The sequence below is a fragment of the Gorilla gorilla genome, chromosome 11 (genome assembly GCF_029281585.2).
Source record: "Gorilla gorilla gorilla isolate KB3781 chromosome 11, NHGRI_mGorGor1-v2.1_pri, whole genome shotgun sequence".
In the NCBI taxonomy this organism is placed as follows: Eukaryota; Metazoa; Chordata; class Mammalia; order Primates; family Hominidae; genus Gorilla; species Gorilla gorilla.
Genome location: NC_073235.2, coordinates 110,213,921 through 110,226,205, shown reverse-complemented (window position 1 = coordinate 110,226,205; position 12,285 = coordinate 110,213,921). Strand labels below are relative to the sequence as shown.

The following is a 12,285-nucleotide window of genomic DNA, read 5'->3' as shown; positions in this document are numbered from 1 at the left end:
AGTTCAGTTTCTTTAAGATTCATTAACTTTGGAGATGGAAGTTAACGTGGATGGGGCAGGGTGGGTTAGAGGTGGGGAGCTTCAATAATATCCCTGGGTGATCTACCAAATGAGGTAAGCTGTTATTGGGTTGTTTTCTGTTTTCGTAAAACATTAAGAATCAGAAAAATTTGAAGGCAGCTTTTTTCCCTTGCCCTACAAATTAGAAGCACAGGCAAGAAAAAAAAAATCATCAGAAATAGTTGGGTTGTCCAAGTGAAAATCAATTGATTTTCTTGGCTTTGGACTTAGAATGTTGTTGCAGGTCAGGTTCCTTGGGGAAATAGACTCAAAGATTGAGATTAGGGTGTGAAAAGTTCATATGGGAATGCTTTTTCCAAGATCAATATTCTGATCTTGGAAAGAAGACAGACTGGGAAAGAGGAAGAAATTGGGCTGGGATGTAGTCGGGGAAGTCCTCAGCTAATTCTTTAGAGTTGAGATGGTCCTGCAGTTAGGCCATATTGAGGCAGGGTGATGGTCCTTTATGACCCTGCATGGACTAGTGGATACAAGGGTTATAACCTGAGACTGAAGACAATATTGGAGAGGGAGTCAGTTGGGAGCCATCAGCCACCAACATTCCTGGAAGCTGGGGAAATGAGTGTTTCAGGTGTGGAGTGTGTGTGAGAGAGTAGAGAGAGGGCGCGCGTATCTGGGCAGCACACCACAGTGTCCACTACCAATGTCAGTGAAGTTGGGACTTATTTTTTACTTACATATTTTATCCCATAAATGTACATTTTAAATGTGCTTTTGTTCTCAAGTTAAAGATAGAAACCTAATCCAAACCTATTTTACTAAGTCTTGATTCTCACTCACATTGCCCAATTTCTTTAAACAGTTATGCAGTTAAATAATCCAGTGGTATCACTAATTTTTCCCCCAATTAATACCAAATACTGCTGCCAAGATGCTATGTTAAAATGTATGTATGATACCAGGTTCTTGGAACCCCACTGTAAAGAATGCTGTTTTCGAAGTAGATTATCACTTAAAGGGTAGCTTGCTTTAGTTCATGGTAGATGGCCTGGATACCATCTTCAAATAGTAGTTGATCAAAATGCTTTTATCTGTTAACTGAACACTAGATTGCAAACTCAGGGCAGAATAACATTATTTGGAATGTTTTATCTTAGCAAATACAATTTATGCTCCTAGAAGGCAAGGATGATAGCATATATCCATATATCATTTTCTTTCTTTCTTTTTTTTGAGATGGAATTTTGCTTGTTACCCAGGGTGGAGTGGAGTGCAGTGGCGTGATCTTGGCACACTGCAGCCTCTGCCTCCTGGGTTCAGGCGATTCTTCTGTCTCAGCCTCCTGAGTAGCTGGGATTACAGGCATCTGCCACCATGCCCAGCTAATTTTTTGTATTTTTAGTAGAGATGGGGTTTTAATTATATTGGCCAGGCTGGTCTTGAACTCTTGACCTCGTGATCTACCTGCCTCGCCCTCCCAAAGTGCAGGGATTACAGGTGTGAGCCACCAGGCCCGACCTTATATTCTGTATTTCAAGTGGTAACATGGTGCCCTGTTCATAAAGGGAGTTCACACTGACTCATGAAAAATATACATTCCTTTACAGATGAGTTACCATATGCCTAATTTATGTGCTTTATTTCTCCTTGCTGAAGGTATGGGAGAAATAAATTCTAAGGGATATTAAAGTATCAAGGCATATGCTGAATAACAAAATTACCATAATGCAAAAGATTCACCTCCAATAATAATACCATTTAATTGCTATTTATGGGAAGCATTTACTGCCAATTCTTTAAAAATGAACAAAAATAAAATTTTAAAGTACTTTAAAAAAATCACTATATAATATACCCCAGTACTGTTAAGTGGCCCTAGATATAGGACTTCACTTAATAGTTGGTAAAACAGACTTGTAATTTGTGTTAGTGTTAGACGAAGTCACAACCTCACTGCTCCCCAGAACCTCTACCTAGAGAGAAGTAGCTTTCTCAAGGTCTTTAACATGAATTGGTAAGTACAGTGAGTATAGAGAACCCTCCTCTGGGAAGCTGGAAACTTGTACTGTCTTAGCACTGACATAAACAGCATGACACCGGACAGTCCTTAGCTCTGTTTTACCTTAAAACTTGAAGTTTTTTTTTGAGACGGGAGCCTTGCTCTGTCGCCCAGGCTGGAGTGCAATGGCGCAATCTCGGCTCACTGCAACCTCCGCCTCCTGGGTTCAAGCGATTCTCCTGCCTCAGCCTCCCGAGTAGCTGGGATTACAGGCGCCCGCCACCATGCCTGGTTAATTTTTGTATTTTTTAGTAGAGACGAGGTTTCACCATGTTGGTCAGCCTGGTCTCGAACTACTGACCTCAGGTGATCTGCCCTCCTCTGCCTCGGCCTCCCAAAGTGATGGGATTACAGGCGTGAGCCACCCGCACCCCGGCCCAACTTGAAGATTTAATTGTTAGCTTTCTGCTCTAAAATCATGTTACACCTTTCCTTCTACAACCAGAGGGGTTAAAAATTTAGTAACACTAGAAAAGATGGCATATTGAAAACTTGTTTCTTTGCTAAGAACAGTTATTTCTGAGGATATTAGAAAGAAAACAGTATTAACAGAGATGAGAAAAGGAAAGACTTATGAAAGTCTGTGCCACTTCTAATTTTAATTCCAGAAAAAAATGCCTAGACTGTAAAGTTTGACATAAAAATAGTAATCAACATAAGTTAATAAAAATTGCTTAGCAGATACCTAATAATCATTAGGAAACAATATCCAAATATGAAGAAAATCATAATTCAGAAATAACTTTTACTTCTCAGTATCCTGGAGATACAACTTGTGTAGACCTAGTTACCAACCTGTGTATATCTGTAACAGTAAAAAATTTCAAACAGCCAAATGTCCCCAAAAGAGGACTGGTTAAACTGTATCTGTACAATGGCAGCAGTTTATAAACCACTGTTTGTACCTACCTTTTGTGTAAAAAAAGGGAGAGGGAGGAGGAGAGAACATACATTATATTTGTATATATATGCACAGACTGTCACAAAAAACATAACACAAAAAACTACTTCTCACAGTTTGCCCTTTTCCATGTTTCTTTTTTTTTAGAAATGTACATATTACATAAAGTAAGTTTGAAAACAATGAGGACATTATAAAGCAAAAACTTATAGGCGAAAATATTATAAGGGCCTAGTACCCAGAATATATAAGGAACTCAGAACCCAACAACAAAATTTCAATGAACAAAGGACCTCAACAGACATTTCTTCAAAGAAGATACGCAGATGGCCAAAGACAACAAAAGATGCTCCACAACATTAGTAATCAGGGAAATGCAAATCAAAACCACGAGAGACCACACCCATGAGGATGGCTATAATTTTTAAAATGGCAAAATAAGTGTTGGTGAAGGTGTGGAGAAATTGGAACCCTCATACATCAATGGTGGAAGGTAAAACGGTACAGCTGCTGAGGGAAAGTTTGACAGTTCCTCAAAAAGTTAAATGTGCGATTTCAACATGACCCAGCAACTCCACTCCCAGGCATATACCCCAAATAATTGAAAACAGGGACTCAAATACTTGTACAGGAACATTCCTAACAGCACTATGAACATTAGCCAAACAGTAGAAACAACTCAACTGGATGAATCCATAAACTTGTGGTATATATGTACAATGGCATACTTACTATAAAAAGTATACTTAGCTATAAAAAGGAATGAAGTACTGATAACATGTTACAATGGATCAACCTCAACAACACGTTAAAGCTAGACCAAAGAAGTAATACACAGTGTATGAGTCTCACATGAAATACCTGGATGTAAATCCAAAGAAACAGGAAGCAGATTTGTGGTTGCCAGGGACAAGGGCGGGGGGGAGGAGAAAATGGAGAGTAACGGGACTTTATTTTTGGAGTGATGAGAATGTTTTGGAGCTAGATAGAAGTGGTGGTTGTACACCATTGTGGATGTACTACCACTTAATTGTTCAGTTAAAAAGTTAATTTTATGTGAATTGCATCTTAATTATAAACAAGGATAGCATTCCAACTCCTGGACATTATCCTTCCTTTCCATTTGATGTCAGGCCCGTGTTAGAATTCTCATCCGGTTTGGTCACTGCACTTAAGAAAGATGTGGAGAAATTAGGACGCACAGTTAAGAGGAAGGATAACACTGATTAAGGTAGTGCTTTTCTAGGTTTCCCCTAAGCAATTTAACAGATGGATAGTGGCACCACTTACGAGATGGAAAAACCAGCTTAAGGAAGATTTGGGGGAGAAGTTAAGTTTTGTCTTGGGCCTGTGTTTTGCAACCTGAGTGTAAAAGACATATGTTAAGTCTTCAGTGGCGAAACACTAAAACTAGAAATGGATCGGAATTTTATCTTTGGATGTGACTTCTCAAGGATGGTCTTGTCACTTCAGTGCTTGGTCAAATGACAAGATGGGCAATCTTTTCCTGAAGGTCCAAGCACCTGAACATGGCAGGATGACCCCAGATTCCGATTTGCTTAGAACAATCCTAGTTCATGCCTATTGTCCCTCATGTAATTAATATCACTCTCAAAAATGTCTCATTTTGTGCAATAAATTATGTAATGGTTGTTGCAGAAAATAAATGAAATTCATTAAGCCTTCCAATAAAATGGCAGGTATAGCAGGCTTGAACACATCTTGGCAGTGAAGAAACATACAAATGCAGCTGCTTATTTTCAGATGTCTCGTCTCAGAACTTATTTCAGAAGTTAATAGTATAGGAGATAACTTTTTTATTCTTACATCTTAAGCAAAGATTAACCATATCCCCTCCCCTTTCCTTCCAATTTATATGATCACAGAGTTTTAGAATTGCAAGGGGACCTGAGAAGGTATATATTCTTATTGTCCTTTCAGTGAACACCTGTGTTTTATGACATCAGACACAGCTGGTCGTATGTCTCCATTAGTCATCTCGACAGTAACATCTCCAAATCCACAAATAGGCACTGTTCAATCTTATTGAAAAACAGGTTTTGTCCTGAAAATTAGGGATCCAGTAACTGACGACATGTTGTTGTTGTCTGAATTAGTTTTGCTGCCTTCCAACACAAGCTTGTAATATATTGTAACTTTAAGTTCAATAAAACATGGCTTCACACTACTAGCAAAAAAAACCCAACAAAATAGAGATCCCATCCCCAAAAAAGAGACTTACAGAGTTTTTAAAAGCATGTTTATGTGACTGCACATAAATGTTTGTGTAAAAAGAGCATTATGACAGTTGATACCACAGATTACAGTAAGAAAAAGCACTTTATGACAATATTTCACAAATTCACAAGGATCACTTTAATATACAAAGCAACTGCTACCATTCTGAACACAAAGCAGCTATTATGTACATAGTGTTAATAAAATGCATTGTAACTCAGTACACTTTTTTCTTTACACATAAAGCACAAAAAGATTTAGATAAAAAAATTAAAACAGGGATGTTTCTAGAATGTAGGGAATTTTATTAGAAATGTATTTCCCTCATTATAGTTATTTATTTAGTATTCAACTCCAATAGAAACATCAGAGTTAAAAATCAATACCCTGTTTTGTGCTGACAGTTGTGGGGGAAGTCTTCTTTACCCCAATCCTCAAAAACCAAAAAGCCAAACACCTTTCTAGGAACTTCCCTGATTATTTTGCTTCTAAAAAGTTTCAAGTGATACATCTGGGTTAGAAATAATTCCTTTTGCAGGGAGTGGGGGAGTTACAACTGGCATGTGGACAAATCAGTCAAGGACAACTTTACATGGAAAACTGCTAACTAGCACTCTTCTTTGCCACCCCTAATAAATCTATACTCAAAAAAAAGTTGACAATTATTTCCCACTTTTAATATAAATAATTTTATTACATACACAAATTGGAGTGGCACTTGGATAAAAATACATCTATAAAGCATTTACCAATTCAATTTTAAAAACATAAGAAAATAAAACCTCCCAAACACAATGATAGATCATTTCACTTGGCCAACAAACATAAAATCATTATTTGCAGAGATTTTCTTCCTTCCCTACTGCAGAGATTTTCTTCCTTCCCTACCAATTTTTAAACTATCTCAGATTTACTCTCACTTCTCTGAGATGCTCCTCAGACAAAAGCTTGGAAATGCCATACTTCTATAGGCAAGTAATGTTGGGTCAAATGTGAATTTCCTACTCTTTGATCCTTTTCAAAGACAATTCCAAAAGACTGTTCATTTTCCTTTTACTTGCTGGTGAGAATAATTAAAAATGTATCATGTCATACCCAGCTGGGACCTGCACCCACCGTACCAGAATGCAGACAGGTCAGTATTTTCTTTCTGTGCTAAAACTGCCTGTTTATAATATCAACTTGCATCACCGGCTTTGTTCTATTTTATTTATATATTTTTTAAATTTTTCTTTTTTTAAAAAATAAATTTCAAGCTAAAACACCTGAAATATAATCCCTCCATTCAAACGTTATCTGGTCCCTCTTAAAGTCGGTCTGCCCCCTGAGGACACATACAAAGGCTTAAGCTACATTCACTAATCAATAAGAACTTATCATAAGCAGATGAGACAGATGGAACTTCAGCACCCTGTTTATTTGAAAATTTTCCATACTGACTCAGCTTCATGATATGTTCAGCCCCTCAAAGATTAATGCCTCTCCTAGCCATTGATTCTAGAATGTCAAGGAAACCAGTTCCTAGTACATACAGTGACTGTGTAGCCAACTTAATAGTCAACATTATTACATTAAGAATATTCAAGATGTATGTAAGCCACCCAACAAAAAGTTCTAGTTGTGCTTTGTACAACTGAGTGAACTATTTATCTCACAACTCTTCACCTACAGCCTTACTACGCACAATTTACTTTCTCCTTCCTCATCTGAAATCAGTCAAATTTAGGCAGCATTTCTTTGATGTTAACAAAGCCATTAAAAATGAACATATTTCAGTATATTACATGTGGTCTCTGTGAAGACAATTGCTTTAAAAAGTCTTGTACTATTCTAGACAAATTAATGGATATTTTGGCATACTATGTACAGTATTAATGTTGTGATGAGGATAAAGTCTCATTAAAAATTGAAAATAAATATTATGCACTTGAGTTATTTTCCCTTCAATCTTCACCCAAGATGAAAAAGAATAAAACAAGGTTTAAGCCCGTCTTTTAATTAACTGGGCTAGTCATATCTAATTTCCTGATGTTTTTCTTTTACAGCTGTTTTTAAGGCTAGCTTTTAGGTGCTAAAATATTTTAATCAATGAAAAACTTCCATTTAAAAAGTCACATGATTTGAAGAGAGGAGAAAGACTAAAAAGTTGAGAATTACTTGATGAGGGAATTTCTTAAGTTGCTAATACCCAAACTGGGTCATTTAAAAAAGTGCAAGTTACACCAAACATTTATAAAGGACAGAATGTAAATATAATCCAAATAAATATACAACTTTTCTATTAGGTCCATGAGGGAAAAAATATACCAACAGCTTTCAGGGCTACAAAGGCAACAAAAATAAAGCCTCTTGAAAACAACTGAAAAGGTATGTAACACTATTTCTAAAACTCACTTTAATTCAAGATCTTAACTTTAAGATATATTAGCCCTATTTAATCCTGCAAAATGAAGCAGCCGTGATCTTCAAAATAAACAGAGACCAATTTATGGTAATAGCTGACTGTGGCTGATCATAGAATTAAAAATTTGTTAAATATTAAAAGAAATCTAGATTGAAGTCACTTCAAGTAAGTAAAGCATCCTGGTTTAAACAAACGTATTTCTTCCTAAGCCTTTGTATGATTCCACATGTCACCCCAAAAGGTAAAAAAGATAGTAGGGATTTGTCCTGAGAGACAGAGATAAACTTCAGCCAGATGACATCTGATGGGATAGGCTGCCTGACTGGTATTGTGCTTTCACAGACTAGCACTGCTGCTGACCTACCATCAAAACACATTTTCTGACAAAATCCCTGCTCAAATGAAATGCCAAAATTCCTCCCCCAGGATGATTTTTGAAAAAATCAGTGGTTCCTTTAAAAAGCTATCTTCAAAATGTTCTTACCACTGTTATAGCTGCCACAGACAAAGCATAAAAACCAAATACTTTTGGGGGAGAGGCTTTCAAGTGACTAGTAACATATTTAAAAGTATCAAGCCAAAGAAAACTAATAAAAAATAAAATACTTGGAAGAAAATTAGAAGATAAAATCAATCATGAGTGCTGGAGTAATGCAGTCATAGAAACTACCAGAAGGGATGCAACAGAACACACAAAAATGTAAAATTTCATCTGATCTCAATATACTATAATACTCAGCATTCCTGACTTAAGAGCTCTCAGAGCTTTAGATTATATACTGTATGTATATATATATATATATATGTACACATATATTATACAAATGCCACCCCCCCCAAGAATATCTAAATGAAGAGAGCACCTATGACAATATTATGGTTGCCAATATGGTACTTGAGTTTGAAAAGGAATGAACTTAAAATTGTATCTGATAGCAATTATTTAATAATGAACACATTGGATCTAGCCCTTTCTAAGCCACTTTTCAGTTAAACATTATCAAAGCTTGAAAACTCATAAGAGTAATATATCAAAAATAAACCCCTCCCCACTTCATTTTTATTAGAGTTAATCTGTCCTATAGATAAAAGTGCCACATGGCCCTATATTTGCAAAGTGAGCAATACCAAACTTGCTATTTTCTAGGCAAATCAGTAGCATATGTACAAATTCCTGTGATGACCTTTTTATTCCCTTTTGGCCAATATAAAGAGAAAAACATTTATTACTGGTAATGTGGCCACATATGTTCTTGGCTACAAGGTTTTTAAAAATTATGTCATTTTCTTAATAAAGATTCTCAAAGTTTCATGCTTACAAACAAACCTCCCCACCATTCTTGCATTAAAAAAAGAAAACTGCACAAAAGATGCTTGATTTTATCTTTATAAACTGAAATCTTCAAGTTTCACCAAGGGTCTAAGACAGATTTAGCAACAGGATACATTTCTCACCTCATCATTAAGTTATTGACTTCAAAACCAGTGCAATCATCCTCAAGGTATGAAGGATAAGGTCTTTATAACTTATAAATTCATCCAGCTCACATGAATGTGATTGCCTTGATTTATCAGGGACTAAGAGGACGACCAACTTCCCAGTAAGTAGAAAGCCTGAACTTTTGAAAAAAAGCTTTAGAGAATACAAACTGCTAAACATCAGGCAGTTTTTCATTTATAACACTTATAACATTCAAAATGTTCGATTCGATATTTTGACTCAATAAATAATTCCAACTTGTGAACATATTTGTGACTTTGCTTGATTTCTGTTAAACCAGTTTTTAAAAATGACGTATCTATGCGGTTACACAATTTTTATGCTATAACTTTCCCCATTAGCTCAGCAGGACAAACATCAAACTTTATAGTTGTTTGAAAGCCTTCTTGAGAATCTGGTGAACTGTCCAAACATAAAGACTACATCACTTAATTCTTAGAATGATGCTCCTTCATAAACTCTGTTCATCCTTGAAAAAAGACAATGGTTTGTTACAAACGAAAATATACCATTTACAAATGTTAATTAAAATCTTATTTTAAAATGGATCCAGCAATTAACACTTAAATCTTCATATTTTGTTGTTAAACAAGCTTGACTTTCTTAAATAACTCTTGACTAAATATAAAACATTAGTTTTCTAAGTGTCTCAACTCTTTTTTAAAAGGAATTTCCTTCCCAAATGAGACATTTTTTTATTTTTATTTTTTGAGACGGAGTCGCCCAGGCTGGAGTGCAATGGTGCTACCTCGGCTCACTGCAACCTCTGCCTCCTGGGTTCAAGCAATTCTGCTGCCTCAACCTCCCGAGTAGGTGGGATTACAGGCGCCGGCCACCACGCCTGGCTAATCTTTGTATTTTTAGTAGAGATGGGGTTTCACCATGTTGGCCAGGCTGGTCTCGAACTCTTGACCACAGGTGATCCACCCACCTTGGCCTCCCAAAGTGCTGGGATTACAGGCGTGAGCCACTGCGCCCGGCTCCAAATGAGAAATTATAACCTAACATTATGTCAGTTTCCAATTTTTAAAATCCACCTTAGTCTTTTTTTTTTTTTAAGAGTAACTGTTAGATTTATCGAGCTTAGTGAATAAAATGAGTAACAATTAAAAGTGGTACTGAAAACAATGTATGATATACACAAATACAGACTGTTTTAACCAGGAATTAAAATTATAAAATGACAAAGGCTATACAGCATATTGGAAAGCTAAAGCAGAATAACTACTCCTTTTACAAGAGAACAAAAAAATGTTTTGTAAGAATGACAATCCAAATATTGCAGTACAGCAGTCATTCAAATATGTCTGAAAATAACTTTCCTTGTGCACATCTAACACTGTACTTTTTATATCCTTACCACTTCTTTCATTTAAAAAATTCACTAGAGATTCTCTGTTAAATTGTTAATATGGAAAATATTTAAAATCAGTATTTTTCTACATGTAACATTTCATAAACAAATATATATCACTTTGCTTTATTTGACATCTTGAAGGCTTTCTTGGTGGTGGTATAATGTAAGTGCAATGGGCAACAGTAAATTAGAAATATCTTTTTACGTAAATGAGTGACTATAAATATTTTTGAAGGTGAGGACAATAACATTTATTTAAAAATCTTGTTATATATAACTCAAGGGATTGGTTTACTGATCAGCATTTTACTAAGAATTTAGTACTAACTAAAATATGCTTTGTACTTTTATTTACTTTGCTTTAATTTAAAATTCAAATACCATGCTTTTTCGTTCAGTTGGTTACTTCTTTTAATGTATTCAAAAATGTTGAACACATACAGAACTGAATTAAGAAGCAACAACTGCCCTATGGAAGAGCTGTATTAGTACAGAATGCTTTTAAGAACCAAGGACAAATTTTCAGTATTGAAGAAGACAACATACATAAAAAGCACTCCAAATTCATTTCTAATTCCTTCAATACCATGCTAAAGTTCTTTTTTAGAGGGTATGTCTCTTAACAATTTTACATAATTCACAATGAGAATGTGAAAACACGTCAATTTGGCAATCAACACTTCTTCATTGCACCTTACTTACTTTATGCATGCAGCCCACACATTACTTCAGCTCAAGAGGCTGGGGTAATTCTGTCCCTAAGGCAATCAAGGAGCTCAGCACAAACCTTGAAATCATTTTTAAAAAGATTTTCTTTTCCTCATTTCTCCCATCAATTTACAAGTAAACAAATTATTACTTCTTGAGGAGGGTGGGGGTTGAAAAGCAGAAGTCTCTTCATGATTCCTGGCGTTGAAAATTTCTTGAGGGGAGAAGTGGAGGCAGGTGTTGGAACATTCACAGTTTAATGCAAAAGCACAAATGAATGAAATTCTGTAGTTGCTTTCAGGCAGTTTTGCGCATAGAAAAAAAGAAATGTTTAGAAAATAAAATGTTTATTTTGTCTTTCAGGTTGTGGCCAAGCCAGTCCATTTTCCACCGTAACAGGTGAAAATTTAAATCCCAAATTAATCTGATTTGTGGCAGTAAAGGTCCTTAAGTGCTTTTAGCTCCTCAATCAATGTCTTGTTTTGATTTTCAAGCACTGCCACTCTGTTTTCTAAACATTTCACATATTCTTTCTTCTTTCTACGACACTCTCGAGCTGCTTCCCTACAAGCAAAAGAGGACGGGAAAAATTATGCAAATGATTTCCACATATTTATTTTGGATTACCTTTTTTTTTTCTTTTTTAAAGAAATAGCTCACAGCAACCAACATTTTAGTATATATTAAGCATTGGAAAAGATATACAGAATGACTTGGAAATTACCTTATATTAAAATTTTAATCTGGCCAGGCGTGGCGGCTCACGCCTGTAATCCCAGCACTTTCGGGGGCCAAGGCAGGGGGATCACCTGAGGTCAGGAGTCCAAGATCAGCCTGGCCAACATGACGAAACCCCTCTCTACTATAAACACAAAAATTAGCAGGGTGTGGTGGCACATGCCTGTAGTCCCAGCTACTTGGAGGGCTGAGCCATGGGCATCGCTTGAACCTGGGAGGCAGAGGCTGCAGTAAGCTGAGATTGCGCCACTGCACTCCAGCCTGAGTGACAAGAGTGAGACTCCGTCTCAAAGAAACAAACAAAAAAACAACTCCATAAACAAGCAAGACCTAAATGACCACTTAAAAATTACATCTC

General features: G+C 36.1%; 2 protein-coding genes across 31 annotated transcripts in view; one reads left to right on the top strand and one right to left on the bottom strand.

The window, feature by feature from the left end:
- Positions 1-12,285, top strand: part of METTL21A (methyltransferase 21A, HSPA lysine) — a 42,295-nt gene that overhangs the window by 14,931 nt on the left and 15,079 nt on the right. For 4 of the 20 annotated variants that reach the window (XM_063695163.1, XM_055379503.2, XM_063695162.1 and 1 more), the window contains exon 4: positions 11,553-11,588. The exons of 13 other annotated variants lie outside the window; for them this stretch is intronic. In XM_063695163.1, the coding sequence (XP_063551233.1) occupies positions 11,553-11,588 (36 nt within the window). Of the gene's footprint in view, positions 1-3,128; positions 9,589-11,552; positions 11,666-12,285 lie in introns of those variants that run through there. 3 more of the 20 variants (XM_063695161.1, XM_055379501.2, XM_055379502.2) reach the window with 2 other exon arrangements.
- The window catches only part of CREB1 (cAMP responsive element binding protein 1), an 87,882-nt gene continuing 80,821 nt past the window's right edge, over positions 5,225-12,285 (bottom strand). For 9 of the 11 annotated variants that reach the window (XM_063695133.1, XM_031008596.3, XM_055379490.2 and 6 more), the window contains one exon: positions 5,225-11,753. In XM_063695133.1, the coding sequence (XP_063551203.1) occupies positions 11,609-11,753 (145 nt within the window). In that variant the 3' untranslated portion in view covers positions 5,225-11,608. The remainder of the gene's footprint in view (positions 11,754-12,285) is intronic. The other 2 variants (XR_010129685.1, XR_008677447.2) reach the window with 2 other exon arrangements.